At 39.1% G+C, this 21,727-nt stretch overlaps 1 protein-coding gene across 6 annotated transcripts in view; it reads left to right on the top strand.

The window, feature by feature from the left end:
• kcnab2a (potassium voltage-gated channel, shaker-related subfamily, beta member 2 a) overlaps positions 1-21,727 on the top strand; it is a 124,102-nt gene that overhangs the window by 89,136 nt on the left and 13,239 nt on the right. For all 6 annotated transcript variants that reach the window (XM_012881370.3, XM_012881372.3, XM_036151553.1 and 3 more), the window contains 9 exons: positions 6,776-6,819; positions 9,980-10,017; positions 10,291-10,370; positions 16,602-16,646; positions 17,145-17,189; positions 19,148-19,191; positions 19,384-19,470; positions 20,924-21,009; positions 21,112-21,232. In XM_012881370.3, the coding sequence (XP_012736824.1) occupies positions 6,776-6,819; positions 9,980-10,017; positions 10,291-10,370; positions 16,602-16,646; positions 17,145-17,189; positions 19,148-19,191; positions 19,384-19,470; positions 20,924-21,009; positions 21,112-21,232 (590 nt within the window). The remainder of the gene's footprint in view (positions 1-6,775; positions 6,820-9,979; positions 10,018-10,290; positions 10,371-16,601; positions 16,647-17,144; positions 17,190-19,147; positions 19,192-19,383; positions 19,471-20,923; positions 21,010-21,111; positions 21,233-21,727) is intronic.

The raw sequence follows: 21,727 nt of genomic DNA, 5'->3' as shown, positions 1-21,727 counted from the left end.
GATGTTAATTTTAAAACGACTCCTGCTGGATATCCATACTGAAAAGAAATACAAAATGTGTTCGGAACCAAAGGTCATCAGTTGATGAAAATGAAAACGACCACTCCAGATAGGGCTTAATCCAAAGCGACAGAGAATGTGAAACTGAAAAATGGATGAGGTAGCCTAGTCCAATTTTCAGAATTGTCATTGCAGCAATTCACAGTCATACTCAGTGGTTTGGATGGCCTCCACAGGATGGTATGGATGCCTGATTACGTCGGGGGATACTCCTTAAGACATGATGGATGGTGTCCTAGTGATCCTGACCAGGGCATCGCTGTGCTCCTCGACAGTCCGAAGTTCAACCTGGTGGTGTCTAATAGACCTAAACAGATTAGCCTAGTGATATTCTGTTGGATTTAGGTCAGGCAAGTGTAGAGGCCAGTCAATGGCATAAATTCATCTGGCAAGAGAACAGGGCACCAATGACAAACCTACCTTTTCCAGTGTTCTCTGGCAAATACCTGTTGAGTTCCACAGTGTTAGGCAGAGAGCACAGGGCCTACTAAAGGACGTCTGGCCCTCAAGCCACCCCCATAAACTCTGTTTCTAATTGTCTGGTCAGAGACATTCTCACCAGTGGCCTACTGGATGTCACTTTCTAGGGATCTGGCAAAAGTCATCCTGTTCCTCCTTTTGCAAAGGAGCAGATGCCGGTCCTGCTGATGGTTTAAGGACCTCCAGCGGCCCTGTCCAGCTCTCCTAGAGTAACTCCCTGTCTCCAGTAATCAACTCCATGCCCTTGAGACTGTATGCTGGGAGACACAGCAAACATTTTGGTAATGGCATGTATTGATGTACCCTTCTGGTGGAGTTGGACTGCCTGTGCAACCTTTGTAGGGTCCAGGTATCGCCTCATGCTACCAGCAGTGACATTCACCCTGGTCAAATCCAAAACTACTGAAAAGCAGTCCAAAAAAAAGTACAAGTAGGGAAAAATGTCTGTGCCCTCCACTTGCAAAACTATTCCTGTTTTTGTCTCACTGTTGCCCCTTTATTGCAACTATTGTTAATTTAATTTACACCAAACAGCTGACAATCCACTCTCCTACTGAACTGATCGCATCAATAATCCACAAGTTTAACTGACTTGATTTTCTACTCTGATTAAAATAGTGTTGCCTTAGTTTTTGGATCAGTGTATATGGTGTGAATAAATGGCCAAAATAGGAGATATGAAAAAAAAAAGAAACCTGAGGTTTTGGTAGGGCTGGACAATTAATCACATTTGTGATAAATAAAAAAAAAACCCCGCAATTTCCAAATCGCAGAGGTCTGCAATATTTGACTACGTAACAATTAATGGATAAGACACGTCCTTTAGTTGTGAGTCATGTTTAAAGTGGGTTTACCTCCACATGGAAGTGAGGAGAGTTGCAGCAGTGAGATAATCTCACTTTATTATTTGTTTTAGAGTTTATATAATCAACACTTTACCAGAAACTTCAAAGAATCTCACCACAGCATTAAGTACTGGTCAAACTGTTTAATACGCAGACTTGTTTGTTGTTAAAAAAGTGGTTATGAAAACATCCTTTCTAAACATTGCCCAAAATGTTATAGAATATATGTGGTAGACAGACAATACATTGTTTGCAGCCAACATTAGGAGCTGCAGTTGGAGTAGACAGTAACAAAAGGAGACAGTTGTATTACTAAAAAGGGACGATGACATAGGTGAAGATGTTCAGAATGTGCATATTCTAGGAACCTAGTAGTAGGAAATGTACTATATTTAACAAATGGTAGAGCTGCCAGTGAAGAGGAAAAGACCACAGAGAAGGTTCATGGATGGAGCAGAGGTGCATTTGCATAGGGGGATTGTGTGGCAGGGATGGATGCTAGGAATAATTTAAGATCAAGGCCCACTGTAGCAGCCCCTAGAATGATCTGCTGAAAGTTTTCTTTTCTCAAGTCTTTTCCTAAATTTAAACGTCTCAAAGGCATTTGGTTAAAAGATCATGTAAAATTTCAGCCACAGCTGATCAGTGGTCGAACACGTTGTTCACCCAGCATGCAACCAGTGACACATAGCAACACATTCTTCAGTGAAGAAAATGGTGACAAAGTGAGCTTCATTCTGTGACAATGTGTTAAAAACATAAAATTGATCTAACCTTTTTGTAGCTGTAGAGGTTTGGGTTGTCTGATACATTAGTTGCTCCCATTCTGTGTGACAGCAACCTGAATTCTTTCCTTATTCTCCAAACTGACAGCGCCCTGACCACTGCTGATAACACACTGACTACTCATGCAGTAAATACTTTTACACCACCTGTTTAAAAAAACATGAAACTGTCCAAATGGTACACTTAAGAATAAAGCTTTGTATTTTCTTCAATTTTGAAGCATAAAATCAAAGGTCTTACAGTTAGTTATTTAATGGATTGCAAATAATTTCCAGTTTTTCACAAAACCCAGATTCTCCTTGCTTCCAGGCTGAGTTGCTTGGCTAATCTTTTTGTTAGCTATTCAACACCTTCCTCTGCAGGGCACCGATACGGGAGATATCAATCTAAGTCTCCATTCACTGGCAGATTAGCTCATTTCCAAAAATGTCAAATTATTCCTCTCAATTCAACTGCAGGAAAAATCTCCTTATTCATTCTCTTCAAGTCAAATCTGTATCTCACAAATCTATCGTGGGCTTTGATCTGACAAAGAACAAAGTCTTTTTGTCCACTGCTACAAAAGAAAGTCTCCCAACAGGGAGATATGATTAAAACCTCAAGATGGAAAGCTGAAGATTGGCACATGTTTCGTACCCGTTGGGTATTTTCTAATATTGAGGCCAACCATGCTGTATGCTTTTTAATTAAAAAAAGAGAAGCAATGAACAATGATGTATAACCTGTTGTGTCTGATTGTAATTCTCTTTGTTAGAGGACGCTTTTCTAATATCACCAAATATTTTTCATCCCTTCCTCTTACGTGACACAGATGTTGCATTAAGCTGAATGGAAGAACAATCATTTAAAAGGGGCTACTTTGTTTATGTTGGGGCCACAGGTGACGTCTTATTCATATTTACGTAGATTATTGGTGAATGTATTTCTCCACATGTTCCAGCTTGGTAATGTTTGCTCGTTTGTCATCCTGACAACAGTACATCCTTGCCTAGTATTTAATATTAGTCGTTACTTTTAGGCCACGTTTGCACATAGTGTTGTCATGTCACCAGTACTATTGTTGGCATTGGAGGTTTACAATTATACTAGCCATTTCACAATTTATATATATATATATATAAATTTATATTATAAATATTTTGCCTTTTTTGTCTAGCCGACCACCAGTGCTCTATAGGCCCTAAAGAACAATCAGCAGTCCATCAGTCTCTGGGTGCTGATGTGTTACTAGTGAACCTTCAATCAACTTTACTTTAGTGAGTAAAGAGTTAACCAACAAACTGTCTTAGAGTAAGTACCTCTTATATTATCTCTCTAATTTGAAGGTATCCTAAACTTGGAGTTCAGCCTGAAAGGTTTCAGATGGTGTCCTCGCCTCCTTTTGATATTAGCACTATTCATCTGAAATAAGCTTATTTATTTCCTATTGTCTCAACATCTGGAAGGCTAGGTAAAGTCCCATGAAATACTTTCTGATAATAGTGGCAACTGTGTTCACAGCAACAGAAACCTCCTAGAATGTGGTGTTTTAGCCTTTAGCTTTAACACTTATATCTATCACATTTCTGTGTTCCTCAAACAGCTCTGGCCTTTACTGTGTTTAGTACATCTTCAGTGTGGCGAACACAACAATACCACTCTAACCCGAAACCTGGCTAGAAATATTTCTTTAATGCGTGATTTAACCATCTCTTTAGGGTTTTCTAACAAATGTGTCTGTATCATATGGTATATTTTTGTAAAATAAGCAACATCAGGGATCCCTGTACTTTTACTATGCACTGCTGTTACTGTCCAGTGTCTTCATATAAATAAGATGTTAGAGGGATGCCTTTATTGTCAGGGTTTCTTCTCTGCTGAGCCTCAGCTGGAACCTGACCCCACTTTCTCATGGGCCCATGTCAAAAGGCCGCTGCAGCAGTACAAAGCAGTATCCAAGACTGTTCTAATCAAATGTCCCAGAGAACAATGTGCTGATGAAGGGCCGTCCTTGAAATTGGAGCAATGGCAAGGGCCGAACTGTGTTCTCAAGTAACTTTTATAAATAGTTTGGGAAGCCCTTAAGTGTTGGTTTTGTGTGTGTTATTTATTTATTATTATTATTTTGTCGTTTTGATGAAACAAAAACTTTACAGCAGTAAGAGAACAATGTGCTGATTTGACATTGTGGTAAGCCCAAACAAACAAATAAATGGTGACACAATGGGCTCAATGTGCAACTCATTGTGTCACCCTGCTTGTGAATCATTGAAACAAGCCTGTGAAATCTGAAAGAGTTTAGTCTATAACGAATTATGCTTGACTGGTGGCTGACCTGCGGATTTCAGTTCAGCTGTGTTTCAGTTTGAAGGCTCCATAATCCAACTAAAAATGAAGGAATAAGGAATCAGATCTTATTTATGCATCAAAGGATGTCCAAAACCTTAACTTGAGTTTAATTTAAAAAGAAAAAAACATAATAAAACACTGCTGCTTAAAGATGCTTAGTAATGCTTTTTAGTAGACCAAAAAAGAGGGATTTTTCATATTTGATGCATTCAATAAACATTGAAATAAAGTCTCTTTTCCTTGTTTTTTTAAATATATATTTGTTCTGCTGATCACTGATCTGAGCCAATGAATAGAAAATTAGCCAGTTTCAATCACTGACAAAGTGCATCAGAAGTTTTTCCTAAAATGCTGAGGTACTTTGAAGATTTGCCAATATTTATAGGCCATCTAAATTAAATTGTTACTATACTAGAGGACAGGTTTCTCAGTCTGTTACTCCTCAAGCAAAAATGCTTTTCTTAAAGTTTTGGCTAAAAACTTTTTTTTACCTTTCATTTAACAGAACAGACGGAACCCCTTCACTGGGCTGTTCGTCAAGCTAATAACAGCTAGCATTAGCTTATGTTGTGCAGGAGGTGTTTGACCGTTAAACAATTTTTTACTGAGCGTAATTTTAAAAGCTTAAGCTGAAATGCTCTGGTGAGAACCCTGCTGTAGATGTTCAGTCTTCACTTTGCCAAGCATTTGCCTGTTAACTATCAGTAAAATCTTTAATAGTGTTGCGCCGATGCCATTTTTTGGCCCCGATACCCGATACCTGGCTGTGCAGTATTGGCCGATACCGATACCATCTGTTTGAAATTGATGTGTGTGTGTATATATATGGAGAACTGCATACTACTTAAGGTAGTAGAACTTTTTATTGTCTACCTGGAATGGGTGACAACAGTTGAATAAACCTTTGGCTCTCAAAGGCCAAAATAGTGCAACTTTTATGAAACTATAACATGTATAATAGTAGTGCAACAGTGAGACAGTAAAATTACATTAATAATTGAATAAACTCTTCTAAACCCTGAGTTTTGGCTCTCAAATGCCAAAATAGTGCAACTTTCATGAACTTATATAACATGTATAATACTAGTCGGGAGAGAGAAGGCTGCGTTCAAGTGACATACAAACATCAAAATGGTATCAGTGCCTATTAGTTGGTACTCGCCGATACCGATACCACCATTTTAGTGCTGGATCGGGGCCCGGTCCGATACTGGTATCGGTATCGGTGCAACACTAGTCTTTAACAGTGTTTTTCTATATTTGGGTTGATTGCAACAGGAATTTAAGCCTCTTATTGTCATGCTGTTGAAATTTTAAAATGCTGTTTTTAGACCATGGTGACAGTTCAGCTTCCTCTAGCATACACAGTGAAGTGACACACCTGAAACATCGGTAGTGATTCACACGCTCACACGTGTGTCTCCTTCTCTAGGCTGCTCTATAGAGCCGGTCTTATACAGATTATTTTAGTTATCCTCCTACATGCCACCTCTTACTCTTGTACAGGTTACATCATCCCTCAGATCGCAGTTTGTTCTTTATTTACTCACTGTTGACCAGGAGAGACAAGCTTCATATTTTGAATCCCTTCTAAACCAATTTAAAAAAATATATATATATTTTTTTTGCTTCTGCTTTGTAATAACTCTACTACATACAGGGAGCAAAAATACATCGTACGAATCTTTAAAGGCTTGCAAAAATCCAAGCTGTGAATGTCAGCAGAAGGGTTGGGGTCCAGGCCGTGATTGGCTCAGAGACGGCGGCTTTCAGAAGCAAGTTGTTGTGAGCAGTCAAACTTGCATATTGCTGCAGGGATTTTAGTCACAGAGAGGGAGGAGAGATCCTGGGGTGTTGACAGAAATTTCTCTGGATGTCATGGCGAGCCTGCTTAGGAACCATTTACCGCCTCTGATTTTCCCTGACGTTTTACAGCGCGCACATACATCCATGTTGTCATTGTCAACTTGTGCAACGCCGTAATTTCCTCACCCATTTGTCTGTGCAGCAGAAGATGCACGCTCACTCTAAATCCAAACAATGCCCTGTTCTTCTCAGCTTCTGCAGCTGTAAGCCCCGACTGCAGTAACGCCACAAGAACGCAGAAGCAAATAGGAATATTTGTTTACTTACCAAACTTGCTAACCTATGTACTACCCAGTCATTGTGATAAAGGCATGATTGACTGTGCTCCTCGACGCTGCATTTGGAGCACAAAACCTTTACAAATCACCTCCGCTCAGCATTAATGTAAATTTATTTCTCTGTTTTGACAGAAACCTTGGGAAGTCGGGCCTGCGTGTATCCTGCCTTGGATTAGGTGAGACCATGAGACAAACTGAAACGCTGCACACAAAAAAAAAGATTTATGAACAAGGCACATAACCCTGTTTATATTTGTTTTTAACACAGAGAAAGGAACCTATGAAAAATATAAATAGGTGAAACTCGGCTACATCAGAAAGTGAATAATGTGCTCAAACTTTGATTCATTTTAGATTGATGTTCTTTCCTCTTCAAAGCATTTATTTCACTAATCCAGTTCAAGATTTGAAACTCATATTATGTAGATGCCTTACACACAGAGTGATATAATTCAGGCATCTGCTTTTGTCATTTCAATGATTAAAGCTCGAAGCCAATGCCCAAGGGTTCTCCGAAAATTCACATATTACATAACGCTATTTTTTCTTTTAAGTTTAAGGAGACTGTCAGTCTGCTGAAATGTTAGTACATCTACTGTACACAAAACACACGAATATCTTGGTCGGGGCTCCTCATGCATTAATTACATTATTATTTACATCAATACATTGTGACATGGGGACATAAGCCTCCATATACATGTATACCTCTTAAAATAGCTCAGCAATTTATGCGTACAACTGTATTTTTCCAATGATCCAGTTTGGGGCCAGTTTTGCTAAACAGCAATTAAACTATTAAGATCATTATATATTCGCATACTAGAAATAATTTATCAGAAACCTTTTGGATGGCATTACCATCTCGTTCATAAAAGCAGTTCATTAGGTTTTGACAGTTGACTTCTCCTTTATAAAACAGATTTTTAAATGTGTAAACAGTTATGTACCTGAAATTATTCTAGTTAGAAAAAAAAAAATTAAACCAGGGATACAGGACACAAGTAACAGTAAACTATAAATTCAGAATAATCTTTGGTCAATCATAATTTTCAGTGAAAGGTATACAGTGGTGGAAAGTGTTAGCCTCTGAACTAAAAAAAAATAACAACTCAATGTTTTTAAGTTGCATACAAAGAAAAGGTTGAAACACTAGCTGCACTGTAGGTGTGTGATCTGTACACACGTGCTCAAGGACGCAAATTGTTACAAATGTTTATTCTCTGTGCTCTGATGTTGACTTCTTTTGCTATAAACATTTTAGTGTTTTATTTTACAGGTTGTAATATTTCAAATGTCCATATTTTCTTAAATCTGCTTTAATCCTGTGGGTCTAACCTGGAACAGGGGTTGCAAATGAGCTATTGTAGAAACCGGTATATGTACATACTCCTTTCATGAAGAAATGTCAAATTTATTTGTTCCTTAAAAAATACTTTAAGGTAGCACAGGTTGGATATTCTTGTGACAATTTGGCTTTGGTCATGAATGGCTCAATACAAGAATTGCGACAGTTTCCATGAGCATTAATCATTCATGAGGGCTGCAACAATATCAGGAAGCATGGACCCCAGCTGCAGTCCAAAATACTGACTTCAATTAAATTCATTTTTATTTATATAGCGCCAATTCATAACACATGTCATCTCAAGGCACTTTACAAAGTCAAATTCAATCAAATAATACAGATTGCTCAAAAGGTTTACTATCTAAGGAAACCCAGTAGATTGCATCAAGTCTTGAAAAGCAGCATTCACTCCTCCTGAAAGAGCGTAGAGCCACAGGGAGAGTTGTCTGCATTGTCCATGGCTCTGCAGCATTCCTTCATAATAAGCATGCATGAAACAACAGTGGGGAGGAAAATTCCCCTTTACCTGGGAGGAAAACCTCCTTCAGAATCAGGCTGAGTGTGAACGGTCATCTGCCTCGACCTACTGGGGGTTACAGAAGACAGAGCAGAGACACAACAAGACAGACAAAAAGCACAGAAGCACACATTGATCCGGGAATCCTTTCTATGTTATATGGTAATAACGGATGATCTGTCTTCCCTGGATGATGTCACAGCTAACAGAACGCCAGACCAGGTGTACCTACTATAAAGAGGAAAAAGACAGAGAAAACAAAAATGTAAAAGTTGAAATAACAAGCAATGCAAATTGGAGAACAGTAGGAGAACTCAGCAGAGTGAGAAAAATAGACCCTGATGTCCTCCAGTAGCCTAAGCCTACAGCAGCATAACTAAAGAAAAAGCTCAAGGTAACCTAAGCCACTCTAACTATAAGCTTTGTCAAAAAGGAAAGTTTTAAGACTAGTTTTAAAAGTAGATAGGGTGTCTGCCTCACGGACCAAAACTGGGAGTTGGTTCCACAGGAGAGGAGCCTGATAGCTAAAGGATCTGCCTCCCATTCTACTTTTAGAGACTCTAGGAACCACCAGCAGACCTGCAGTCTGAGAGCGAAGTGCTCTGTTAGGAACATACGGGGTAATCAGAGCTCTGATATATGATGGAGCTTGATTATTAAGGGCTTTATACGTTAGAAGGAGAATTTTAAATTCTATTCTTGATTTAACAGGAAGCCAATGAAGGGAAGCTATAATTGGAGAAATATGATTCCTCTTGTTGATTTTCATCAGAACTCTTGCTGCAGCGTTTTGGATCAGCTGAAGGCTTTGGGCTGCATTTTGTTGACTTCTTGCACGTGTGTGTGTGTGTGTGTGTGTGTGTGTGTGTGTGTGTGTGTGTGTGTGTGTGTGTGTGTGTGTGTGCTTATTCACAATCCATTCAAGGTTGTAAATACTCCTACTGACCTACTGATTGTGCAGTGCACTTTTTCAACCAAAGATTGTCCTTCCACTCAACTTTACAGTGATATCTTTGGATATCTACAACTCTGTGAACCAGCAACTTTGACTATTTGTGGCTTACCCTCCTTGTGGAAGGTCCTAGTGACTCTCCGCTGGACGACTGTCTAGCCAGCAGTCTGTGTTTAAACCATTACCTGGCTATAACATAACTATTAAAAATACAAAATAAATGAATAAATGTTTTTAATACATCACTTTTTAAATCTATGTAATAAATGCTCCTGAGCTTTTAAATTTAATTACTGAAATTATTTAACATTTCCAAATTTTCAAGTTTACTGAAATGCACCACCTGTTGGTTTACTTACTTCAGAAAGTGGAAAATTCACTCAAAGTTTAACTTTTTGGTGCTAGAACTTGTTTCTTGTAGAGTATCTGCTGTATTAGAATAAATGGCTGCGCTCCTCACCTATTTATTTTTGTGTGTGTGCTTATGATATGGCTCTGCCTCCCTGTCACCCTCTGCAGGAACATGGGTGACATTCGGTGGACAGATTACGGATGAGGTGAGAGCAGATGGATCATCTTAGTGAAAGCCTCAGATTATAAATGTTCACAGTATAATTTTGTTTTCCCAGAATGCTCAGCAAACCCAGTTTTACTCGATTATTAATGTAATTCTGCTGCCAGAGCGAGCCAACGGACAAATAATGCACCTTATTAGAAGACACTGTAGCCATCTTTAGTCTTGCAAAGGCAGATGAATAATTAAGCAGCTGAAGCGCTTCACATCAGCTCCCCACCCCCCACTTGTTTCTTACCCCTTGTTTTCTCAACAGATGGCAGAGCAGCTGATGACTCTGGCCTATGAAAACGGCATCAATCTGTTTGACACAGCGGAGGTCTATGCCGCTGGGAAGTGAGTATATCCTGTATTGCTCTGACGACCAACATTCCCAAGCTGCTGCTTACTGATAGATTGTGAAGCCACCCAGCACAGACATTCGTCAGATGTGAGTTTGATCCTCAGTGGTGTGCAGTCAGAAAGAAATAATGCACTTAATCTGTCAACCAGTAATAAAAGTCACTCTTTATCATCGCAGGAACACAGTCTGTGTTGCTCTGTTCTTCATAAATATTGTTATTAACATATGCAGATCCAGTTCTGTGTGCAAGTTTGTTGTATTCAGTCCTTTGGAGGCAATATGTGGTGCAACCACCTTTCGCTGCAATTATAGCTGCAAGAAAGTGGTTTTGGATTTTTTTTTTCCCCCATATTCCTCTTGTACCTTCTTCCACACGTGTGCTGTCCCAAACATGGCTTGTGTCACAATAGGCCCTGGTGTGGCTTTCTATTAACAATGACTTTGCTTTTGTCACTCTCTCATAAAGGCCAGATACGTCCTGTGAACATATTATCCCAGCTGAGCTGTTAATCTCTGTAGCTCCTCCCAGAATTAACATATGGCTTTTGGCTGTCTCTTTTATTAATGCTCAACTTGTTTAGGTGAACGGCCAAGTTTTGGTGGGTTTAAAATTGACATGTATTTCAATCATAATTGCGGTTTAATTTAGACTTTTCTCTCCATTAACCACAAGCAGCAAAAATCGTCTGTAGATAAAGATGTTTGGGAACAAGCACTATTTAAAACAAGAAATGTAAAAAAAATTATTAATACGAATATTATTATTCAAGAGAAAAGCTTGTTGAGTTGGACACTAATCTTTGTTGAACATATAGTGCAAAGTGCAACCAACAAACAAGTCTATGTATTAAATAGTTTAATGCTATGGTGAGATTCCTAAATGTTTCTGGTAAAGAACGTATTGATTATATAAACTCTAAAACAAATAATAAAATAAGATTATCTCACTGCTGCAACTCTCTTACCTTCCATGTGGAGGAAAACCCACTTTAAACATTACCAACACTTAAAGGACGTGTCTTATCTATTAATTGTTACATAGCCAATAATTGCAGACCTCTGCGATATGGAAATTTAGTTTTTTTTTTTTTTTTAAATTGCGATTATATTGCAAATGCAATTAATTGTCCAGCCCTAGTTTGCAGTTGTGCCATACTTTTTACATATTCAAATGATACATGTACAGTGTACTGGGAGATTTTGAGAGTTCGGAGTATTCTTTAAACTTCTTTAAACAAAACCGTGTTTTAATGATGCTCTTTATTATATCCTGAATGAGCTGGATATTTCTTTAAAACTCAACAGCTGGCTGCTCTAAGAGCTAAAACAAGCATGTTGCTTGGAGTTAGTTTTCTGATTGGTTCTAACCTGTTTCTGCTGACCTTATCAGTCCCACCTTTAAAATCGGGCTCCACCGGCGGCTTTCCAGACTGTGTTTATGTCCTAAGTCAGTCCGGCTGCCCAGGCTAGTGGCAAAGGACAAATAAAGATTGAGGTAAAAAAAAAATGTGGCCATATACTTCTTATATCACCATCTTATTTTCCAAGCAGTCAGATCTTTGTGCATTCTTTGTCAGCCTGAAGCCATCTCAGAGCTTAATGAATCCAAGGCCTGACCTTAGACTCAGTTCACCTCTCTTGTTTAGTATCTTCAGCTTTTTCAGTGGCAGAAATTCCCCAAAAGTGCAGCTCACATAAACCACATGGTTGAAGACGTTGCCATCAACTAGAGATTAAAAATTCTGGCTAGCGGAAAGACTCCAAACATATTTAATAAAACATAACTGCTCTGTTTCTGTCACATTATGTTTGTTTTTTGATGTTTTATTGCATCTTAATTATTTAGTTTGCCCTCTCCTTAAACATTGGATTAATGGTTCCCAGCTCCACCAACTGCCTTTCTCTCTAACTTTTTTTAAAGATGTGTGTTTTTAAATGTGCCGTTTGGTGACAAACTGCCAAATGATGGGTCTCCAGTATGAAATTAGAATCAGCTCTTCATGATTTTGATTTAAAAGACCAGCCATGATGATGTTTTACCCCAGAAAGGAGCCTCTCACTACTTCAGGTCTGGCATAAATGTTTTGAATTTTATTATGGACTAATCTGGCTTTGTAGTGACTTGGAGGCTTCAAAATAATCTAAGGGATTATCCTTTGCAAAAAGTATATCTGATTAACTGCAGCATGTTTGCTTTTAATCCCCCGAGTATATGCAACGCTATCTGTTCTGTTCTAAAAGATGCATTAGCAGAATATTTTGATTAGAAATAAGGAAAAGCGTTGCTGAGATGGCCATCTTTTTTTATTCCAAGTCCTTTGCAGCTGGTGTCTGACACACGTTGCTTTTCCATGTTGTTTCATGTCAGAACCAGCAAAACAAGCGCAGAGTTGATCTTTGACTCAGCCGTATCCCCTCCGCTGTCTTTGATCCATACAGCAAACCCGCAGTTAAACAGAGAGACAAATCTGGCATGTGAGAGTGTTTGTGTGACAGCAGCTCAGTATTTGTTGCACAGGTGTTAATCCTGACAGCACAAAGGAGCTTACATGACTCACATATACACGCACAGGAGTTGAGCACACTTTGCACGAGTGTGGAAAATGCTTTCATGTGAAGTCCTCCGTGCAGCCGGAGGATGGGTTAGCTGTAGACTCAGCTGCTTTCATGTTGATCCTGTGCTGTAGTGCAAAGACTAATAACTCTTGTAGCTTTAGAAAACAACAAAACATTCAGCGCATCAACATCTGCAGTGCCAGTAAGATTTTCACATTTTGTCACATTAAAACCTCAATTTACAATGTATTTATAGAGCATCTTTAGACCAATACAAATGCAAACCTGAACGAATCTTATAAAACCTGAAAGGTTTGGAATTGAAACCATTTTCATGTAAAATTTGTAGAACCACAGTTCAGCTGCAACTGCAAGTGTTTTTTTTTTTTTTTTTTTTTGTTTTTTTTTCAATTTAGCATGGAGACTGAAATTTTAGCCCATGTCTCTTTGCAAAATAGCTCAATCTCAGTCAGATTGTATAGAAAGCACCTGAGAGCATCAGTTTTCAAGTCTTGACCGATTCTACACTAGATTTAGGTCTGAATTTTTTCAGAGCCAATCCCCAATAGATTTTTTATCGATTTTTTATTATTTATTTATTTTTTTTAAAATGTGTTCCATTTTGCATCCACTTCAAAATGACTCTACTTTCTGTTGTTCTGTCAGATTAAATCCGAGTAAAATTCATTAGTTTATGATTCTAAGAGGAGAAACTGGATCAAAGTGGTATGAATACTAATATTTATTGTCATGCCTGACTAACTTTTCCGTACCAATGCAAAGGCCATTGCTTTTCAGAAGAAAGAGATAAACATGCATAACTAAACGTTTGCTGCCTATTTCCTATTGTCGCTGCTGTTATCAGCAAAACACACATACAGTCTGAGTATTCAAAAGTCTGAAAGAAATATTCAGAACAGCATTCCCTTTTGCAGTTTCTTTCATACTGGATGCACTAAAATTACTGATGTGCAAAAGGTGGGACAAATAGTCTGCACAGTTACGATGAAATATGAAAGCAATACAATCTTATTTATCCACAAACTACGCAGAATTATAACACAGCTGCCTCTGTCAGTCACAGCATCGATTTTGCAGCATAAGGACCTAATTAATGGCTCGTTGCAGAAAGCCAGCAAGCTCAAGGCAAACTGTACCTTATATTTGGGCACTCAAATTACTCACTTCACACTAAGGCAACCCTGCAGCTATGTGTGGGTGACACACACACACAGTTTTAAGCTCACACATACATTATTGCTGCTTTTTGTGCCTGAAGAATATGGGGCTCCAGCTGGTTGGATGTGAAGCAGCAGTTCAGCTAAAACAGAGGTCAGGTTGGTGATGTTTGGATTGGCCCCAGAGAACCCTGCAAAACCACAGGAGCAGGCAGGAGAATGTTTTAGCGGGAGGGTTTAAATGTTTTATGGCACCGATCTTAAATAAGTAACCAACAAACAAGTTATTGTGTGAATAATAAAAAGCACTCAGGCAGGGGAACAGAAGAAATAAAAGCCCTGTGACGAACAGCGGAGAAGCAGAATTAAAGTTTTTTTTTTTTAGTTTATTACAAGGTTCACTCACTAAGAATGTAACATGTGTTTTGGATGTTTTCATCTTTTATGCTGTCATGCTATTGTCAAAATTGTTGAGCTCAAATGCCTCCATATAGGTCAAATCCAAGTAAATCCTTCATGTATGAGATGCCTCATACATGAAGAACAATTTGGTAAAGATATATCACTCCACCTTCAGAAATTTACAGTCAGAATAAAGGTCATAATTCTGAAAAGTTGGTACAGGAGGGATTAAAACTAAAATATGTGCATTTCACAACAGAATGAGGGGAAAAAACTATCTTTAAATCACAGAGTAGAGGCTTTTATTTAGAGTTGCGTTAATGAAATTGGTACATGGTGTCTTCAACAGCTTTACCAACTGAATCAACTTATTTTGTGTTTAGAGCCTCATTTAGCAACAACTTCTCTGCAGGTTGGCCTTTATAAGAGATAAAATAGCTAGCAACAACAAACAATAAATGCTAGATTAAATAATTAGGCCCCTAAACATTGAACACCCAGGGCTTATAGCCTTTTTAGTAGTTAACCCAGTTTAACCTGTTGGTTAATCTTTATTTAAAAAGGAGAAAACCAAGCTGTCCATGGTAACCTGTACCCCTTTTAACATTTAAATAAAATGTACAAACATGAAATTTAGCATCACTTTCTATCTTTGTGTTTATCTCAATCCAAACTTTCTTATTTCATAAAAGTGTGTTCAATCGATTACAGCCCAGCATCAGGAGCAGGTTGAGCATTACCCTTACAAAGGACTTATGTTTTACACTCCTGTTAATATTTAGGCTGTAAATAGGCTGTAGGCCTGTAGAGCACTTTTACATTTATAACAACCTCTAAAGGCACTTTTACACCACATTCTGCTTTCACCCACCAGTAGTCACGACATGCATTCAAGTGAGCTGTAGTCTGAAGTCTGAGATTTCCTAAAAGCTTCTCAACATTTTCAAATCCAGCTGGTTCCATGAGAAACACACGTTTAAAGCTAAAAAAATTTAACTTTCTGGTAATACATTTAGCCTTCCTATTATCTGCTGAAGCTCCCTGTTGGGCTGTATCCTGGTAAAAAAACACAACAACTTTTAAATAGCATTGTGCACCTTTTTATGATGCTAATAGCTAACTTTAAATCTTCCCTCATTAACAACCTTTAAATCGAAGAGTGTTGTTGATAGGGTGGCATGGTGGGGCTTAGATATGTTGCTTTTACTGATTAGAAAAAGATCAAACTAAAAATCTAACCTATTCCTAGATTCCTATCGTAATTGGGCAGGCATTCACAGACGTCATCCTTCATCATTGTGCTCATTATGATGAATTGTAAAAACGGCTTTTGCTTCTCCGCCTTCGACTGGGAAATTTCAGGCATCAAATCCAGTATTTTACACAGATTAATTCACATATAAAGTTTGTGTGAACCTGATGAGATGGATGAAGGCGATGTAGGGTTTCTTTTGTTTCCTTCAACATGAAGTGGTTTTCCACGTCTGGCTGCATTTATCCGTCATCCTGCTGCAGAGTTGATCAAAAACGGTCCCAATGTTACTTTTACGATTGAAACAACTATTTGTGCCTTGCACTGTCCTTACCAGCGGTCAGAGCGTCTCTCCGCTCGGGATGTTTGATTCCTAACTCACAGCCAGGATTTACACTGTGCAGATACTGGTGACTGATGCCAAAATGGAAAAAAAGAAAGCTCAGTTGTTTCTGTTCACCTCAGTGTCTGCAAGTCTTTTTATATAAAGCAGAGCTACCAGGTGGCCGGTCATTGTTTGTCAGACTGAGAGGACCACAGAGACATCCCATCACCAGCTCTCTGCCCGGCCCTAATGAGCCCCATGTTGATAGTAATGTCCTTCATTAGCGCCCCTTCAGCTGTTAATGATCCACATAGCAGTGGCTCAGGCCCCGCTGACTCTGACCTGCCTCCTGATTCTCACCATCAAATCCTAAACAGGTGCTTCGCATGGTTCGGCGCGTGCAGTCAGGGCCAGACTGCTTCCTTTTAATCCAGAAATCCAATCCTTCACGCTCACATCGTCTTAGCGCTATCTTTATTTAATCTCTGCTTCTCATCCATCTGCTTTGCAGGGCAGAGGTGGTGCTCGGGAACATCATAAAGAAGAAAGGATGGAGGTACGAAGCACATTAATCGAGTCTGGTGTTTTTAAATTTCCGTTGCAGCCAGCCAGCCCCCCCCCCCAGCCTGCCTACTTTATCTTGTATCGTCTCTCCTCTCTAACATAATAGGAGGCTGTGCGATGTGTGTGTTGTGAACTGGAACAGTAAAGTCCCAGCCCACAACAACACAAGATTAACGTGGGTCCTTACTTGAGCGTTTCTTTTTCAATGAGGCTGAATAATGGATGAACTTCTTGTCTATCTGGGATTAACATTTGTAGGTTACATGAGCTCAAGGCCCACACTTGCACTTGCACACGTCAGTGTAGCATATCAAAGAATAAAGCACATACACATTATCCACCTAAGGATGTGTCTAAACCATCTATTATAGTGTCTTGTGTGGGTTGCAGAAATCACTTCCCTGCTCTGCGTTGGTTTCAGTTTTCCTGTTACTCAGCAGGTTGGTGTGGCAGCTGTTCTAACAGATGTGCTGTCGTTCTTCATTTTTAGACGCTCCAGTCTGGTGATAACAACAAAGATCTTCTGGGGCGGAAAGTAAGTTTTTATCTGGATGCCAAATGAAAAACTATCCTCCTGTGTAATTTCTCCTGACTCACTCGGTGCCAGTGCCCCCTCTGGTAATGGGATCATATGTCATCTGTTGTCAGCTTCTTTTCAGTAAAGCTGAAAACATCTCTCATATTTCACAAAAGGATCAAATGATGTTCTGTCAGCACTAGGCATGGGCTGGTATGAGTTTCTCTCGGTATAAAAACACTGAGGAAAAAATACCTCGGTGTCATACTATTTACAAAAACTGAAGAAAAACAAAAAAAAAGCTTTTATTTAAAACAAAAACTACAACTACACACATTGTTGCTGAAATGATGCAATATATTGATCATCACAGTTGCAACAACTTCTGATAGCTTTTGATACATCTCAAAAATTTGAATGTTTTTGGAAAGTTAATTATTTCAGTCATTCAATAAAAACAAAAGTGAAACTTTATTACACACCAAGTGTATTCAGTTTCTAATAAATTAGTTTTACCCAAAAAAGTGTTTCTAAAACAGAAATGTTCTGTAATGGTCTTGTTATGACCCAAACATTAATTTTGAAGCCGGCTGACTTAACCGCTGCCCAGTCCTCAGTCACTGACACCATCCAGAAGTGGAGCCTGAAAAGGTCACTGTTGGAAAAACTTGGCCGTCAAAATGCCGTATCCAGGTATATTGATGGAAAATTGAGCGGAGGGAAAAGATAATAGAAAATTGTACACAAGTAATTAGGATAACTTCATCCTTGAGATGATTGATAATTGTTTGAAATGTACCTGTAGAGTATACTAGCTTTTTTTCTGCAAGGTTCATGTGTAGGGTCTATGCTAAGATATGGATTAACTGAATCTGATATACTGTAAGTCTATATGCTCATTTTCCAAAGTGACCCTTTGAGTCCTTTCGCTACGTGTCTGCTTGCTTCAATTCGGAGCATGTATATTGAACCATGCAAAGTACTTTATTGACATTTGTTCTTGAGTAAAACTAAAACCTGAATCATGAGGCTGCTTTGAAAAATGTTTTTAGCCATGTCATAAGATACTTCTGAGAGACGACGCTCTGATGATATTCCAATTTTATGAGATGCACCTTTAAACTGAAGACTTTAAAGAACTTAGTGCGCAGAATACTTTGCATTTTTGCTGTTTTGCTCTTAATAGATTGATACACATTTACCAAGCTGATGCTAACTGTTAATTAGTTGGGCTACCTGCTCTTGTAATCAGCCATCAGTCAGATATTATGCTAGGAGTTTCCCAACTTAAAGGAGCAATAAGTGATTTTTCACCACTAGGGGGAGCACCCATTTCCATTCTCACCTATTGGCTTATATGCGCATATTTCAAATGAATAAATACACAGCATCACCTTTTGGAGGAACATGTCTAGTGAAGAAGTACGTAACTCATAACTTTATGATGCTGTCAGCAAGAGAACAGTTTGATCCGATGGCTGTGCTCTCCGCCATTTTGTGCCTGCCGATGGCATTTTATGGGCGGGGTGTGGGTAAGCCCTGAGTGGCAGCTGTTCACGTGCGTATGCACATGCACGGCCAGCCCGGCTATGTAAACAAGAGACGAGAACAACTCGGATAGATGTTGTGTGATGTTTAACCATAGTCCATCTAAAAAGAAACATTTAGTTCTTCATAAAACAATTTTTTTAGTCCTTTCTATCTAAAATAATGAGATTTTGCATATTGCTCCTTTTAAAGTGGGAAGAGCTGGAGTAGCAGTGTTGTGTTGTTTTATGTTTCTTGGCTTCTTAGAAAGCACCAGGGCACTCCAACAAATTATCTTGCCTCTTATTAAAAATCCTAGGAAGCCTCTGGGGGTTGAATCTGTAACTTCTTATAACCTGGTTTAAGCAACCCATGCCTAGTCAGCAGCGAGCGGCAAGTCTGCTAAACTTTTTTTAATAACCCAAAGTCTGCTTCTTGTGTTTTTACAGAGCTGAGACTGAAAGAGGTTTATCTCGAAAACACATTATAGAAGGTAAGCACGGTTGCAGCGTGTCACAGGATAAAAAGATGAGTGACTTCCTAATTAGCAGCTTCAGGTTGAGGGAATCAAAGCTGCGTTTGGAACAATAATCAAATTAAGCTGAGAAAATCCTCACTGTTATTGCTGGTGCACATGGACATTATAGATGTGGGAACAGGTATTTACTGTGGGGTTTATTTTCAGGTTTAAAAGCTTCTTTAGAAAGACTCCAGTTAGACTACGTGGATGTGGTTTTCGCCAACAGACCCGACCCTAACACACCTATGGAAGGTAATTCTGTTTGTCCCGTTGGATTTATCATCTTATTTTTGTTTTCTCTTATTTCTTTTTTTTTTTTTTTTTTTTTTGATGTATAAAAAAAAAACAGCCTTCTGTTCGTCTCTATGACTACTGCAATGCGAAGACTTGGATGTACAATCCTCCTGTAACTGAAACGTCTATTTTTAAACGCCTCCTGTGGTCCGGGTGCTTCCACCTCCACAGTGGGAATGATGATAGATGCTGATGCTGGAGACCTTTAAATGGCAGAGTTGCTAACCGTGTGTGGGCTCAGCTGGACGCTCAGTGTCCATCTGCTGCAGCAGTAACAGTTCCTCTCAGGGTTAAAGTTGAGCCCGAGTTCATCTTCCTGACTTCGGTTTAATGCTTCACTGAGCCCAGGCTCCTTTATAACTCGTCACTGTCTTGTTTCTGAAAAATCGGGTTTTTTTTATTTTATTGCCCATCTGTCTTGTAACGACTGCTTCAAATGGACAGCTTCGAGGTTATTCTTGGGTTTACAGTGGTTAAACCATCTGGTGTGCTTTTATTTTGGCAGTAGCTGAAGGGGTAAACAGGGTGAAGAGAAGGTTTAACTGCTCCTCTTTCACCTCAGCAAAACCCGCTTAAGCCAAGCGCCCAGTGGATGATAAAAAGGGACGATTTTTCAGAAGCAGGGCATCCGTAAAGTTAATAGATGGATGCAGGATTACTGAGGGGTTGATGCAATCTTTTTTTATTACACTCCTGTGCTTCTACTCTTGTCTGGGAAGCCCTGATCGTTATCTAACCCGTTTCAGGTTTTGCTCTGCAGCCTCACTCACAAAACAAGCTGTCACTCCGGTCGAGGAAAAGACGGAAATTAGAGCCCGGCGAAGGGAGATTTCATTTAGTAACGCGTCGGACCCGGACAGGAAGTCCTACCTTTAAATAAAATATAGCAACGTGGAGACACAATACATTGAGATAGATCTCTTTAATATTCACTGTGCATATTAAAAGGAGGGAAAATACTCATGGCTGACGTATTTTTAACCCTCTTTGCTTAAAATACATAAGCTGCCATCCTGTGTGTCAACCCACTTTGTGTGCGATTAAAAATCTGAACTGGTGCACATATGGCTGTCATCTCTTATTCATCCCACTTGGCTCCTTTTTCATGTCGCAGCCTTCAAATTTAAAGCAGATCCTTGTAAATATTAACGTGAATATCATTCAAGCCTCGCCTTGTTAAGAGCAGATGTCACGCTCATCAGGATTCTCGCGGTTCTAATTAACATAATCAGCTTCTCCACCTCCCTCCTGAATTGTCCGGGATTTTTGGATTGCAAATGCTAACAAATGTGTCTGTTGTAAGATTAAAGAACAAGCAGATTTACTTTGCATTGTGCAGCGGTGTGCTGCAGGAAGCACAGCAGGAGACATAACAGCGTTTTTTTTTTTTTTTTTTATACGTTTTCTGCAGAAACCGTACGAGCAATGACCCATGTGATAAACCAAGGTATGGCCATGTACTGGGGAACATCCCGCTGGAGCCCGATGGAAATAATGGTGAGAGCGCAGAAAAAAAACGGATCGAATCAGAATTATTGGGGATTATTATTGTTGTCCTCATCTTATTGCCTTTGGTTTGTTTGTTGTGTTTCTCTGTAGGAGGCCTACTCTGTGGCGCGGCAGTTTAACCAGATCCCTCCTATATGCGAGCAGGCAGAGTACCACATGTTCCAGAGGGAGAAAGTAGAGGTGCAGCTGCCTGAGCTTTTCCACAAGATAGGTGGGCAGTGATGCATTAGTGGCGCTAGATGATAGAATTGATTTCTTTAAATGGAAAACAGGGTGCGGTGTGCTGTAGCGACATTATTCTTTGTTTTGTATTTAATACATGCAATTTTCCTCCATCATCTTACACTAATCTCAGCCTGGGCAGATATGAGGAATACAGATCGAAAACCTGAACAGATTTTTAAACAGCTTTTGGTTTTTATTCAAAACTTAAATTTGACTGCTTTAATTCTGGCACTACAATAATTTGACATAATGCAATATTGTGGATTGTTTCAGCTATCATAGAATATCTAGTTTGTTTTTTTTACCTGCGTCTGCGTCTTTGATACGGGGGACTCAAATCCTAGGAGGAGCATCTGACATAAAATCTCTGCCAAGTCTGTGTGCAAGTTGCTGTGTCAACCCCTGACATCATAGATAAAAAATATTAAATGTCACCCTATCAGCTACTTTATTTAATAATGATGAATTTTTTTGTGCCAGT

Source organism: Fundulus heteroclitus, chromosome 20, assembly GCF_011125445.2.
Source record: "Fundulus heteroclitus isolate FHET01 chromosome 20, MU-UCD_Fhet_4.1, whole genome shotgun sequence".
In the NCBI taxonomy this organism is placed as follows: Eukaryota; Metazoa; Chordata; class Actinopteri; order Cyprinodontiformes; family Fundulidae; genus Fundulus; species Fundulus heteroclitus.
This window is presented reverse-complemented; position numbering and strand designations above follow the sequence as displayed.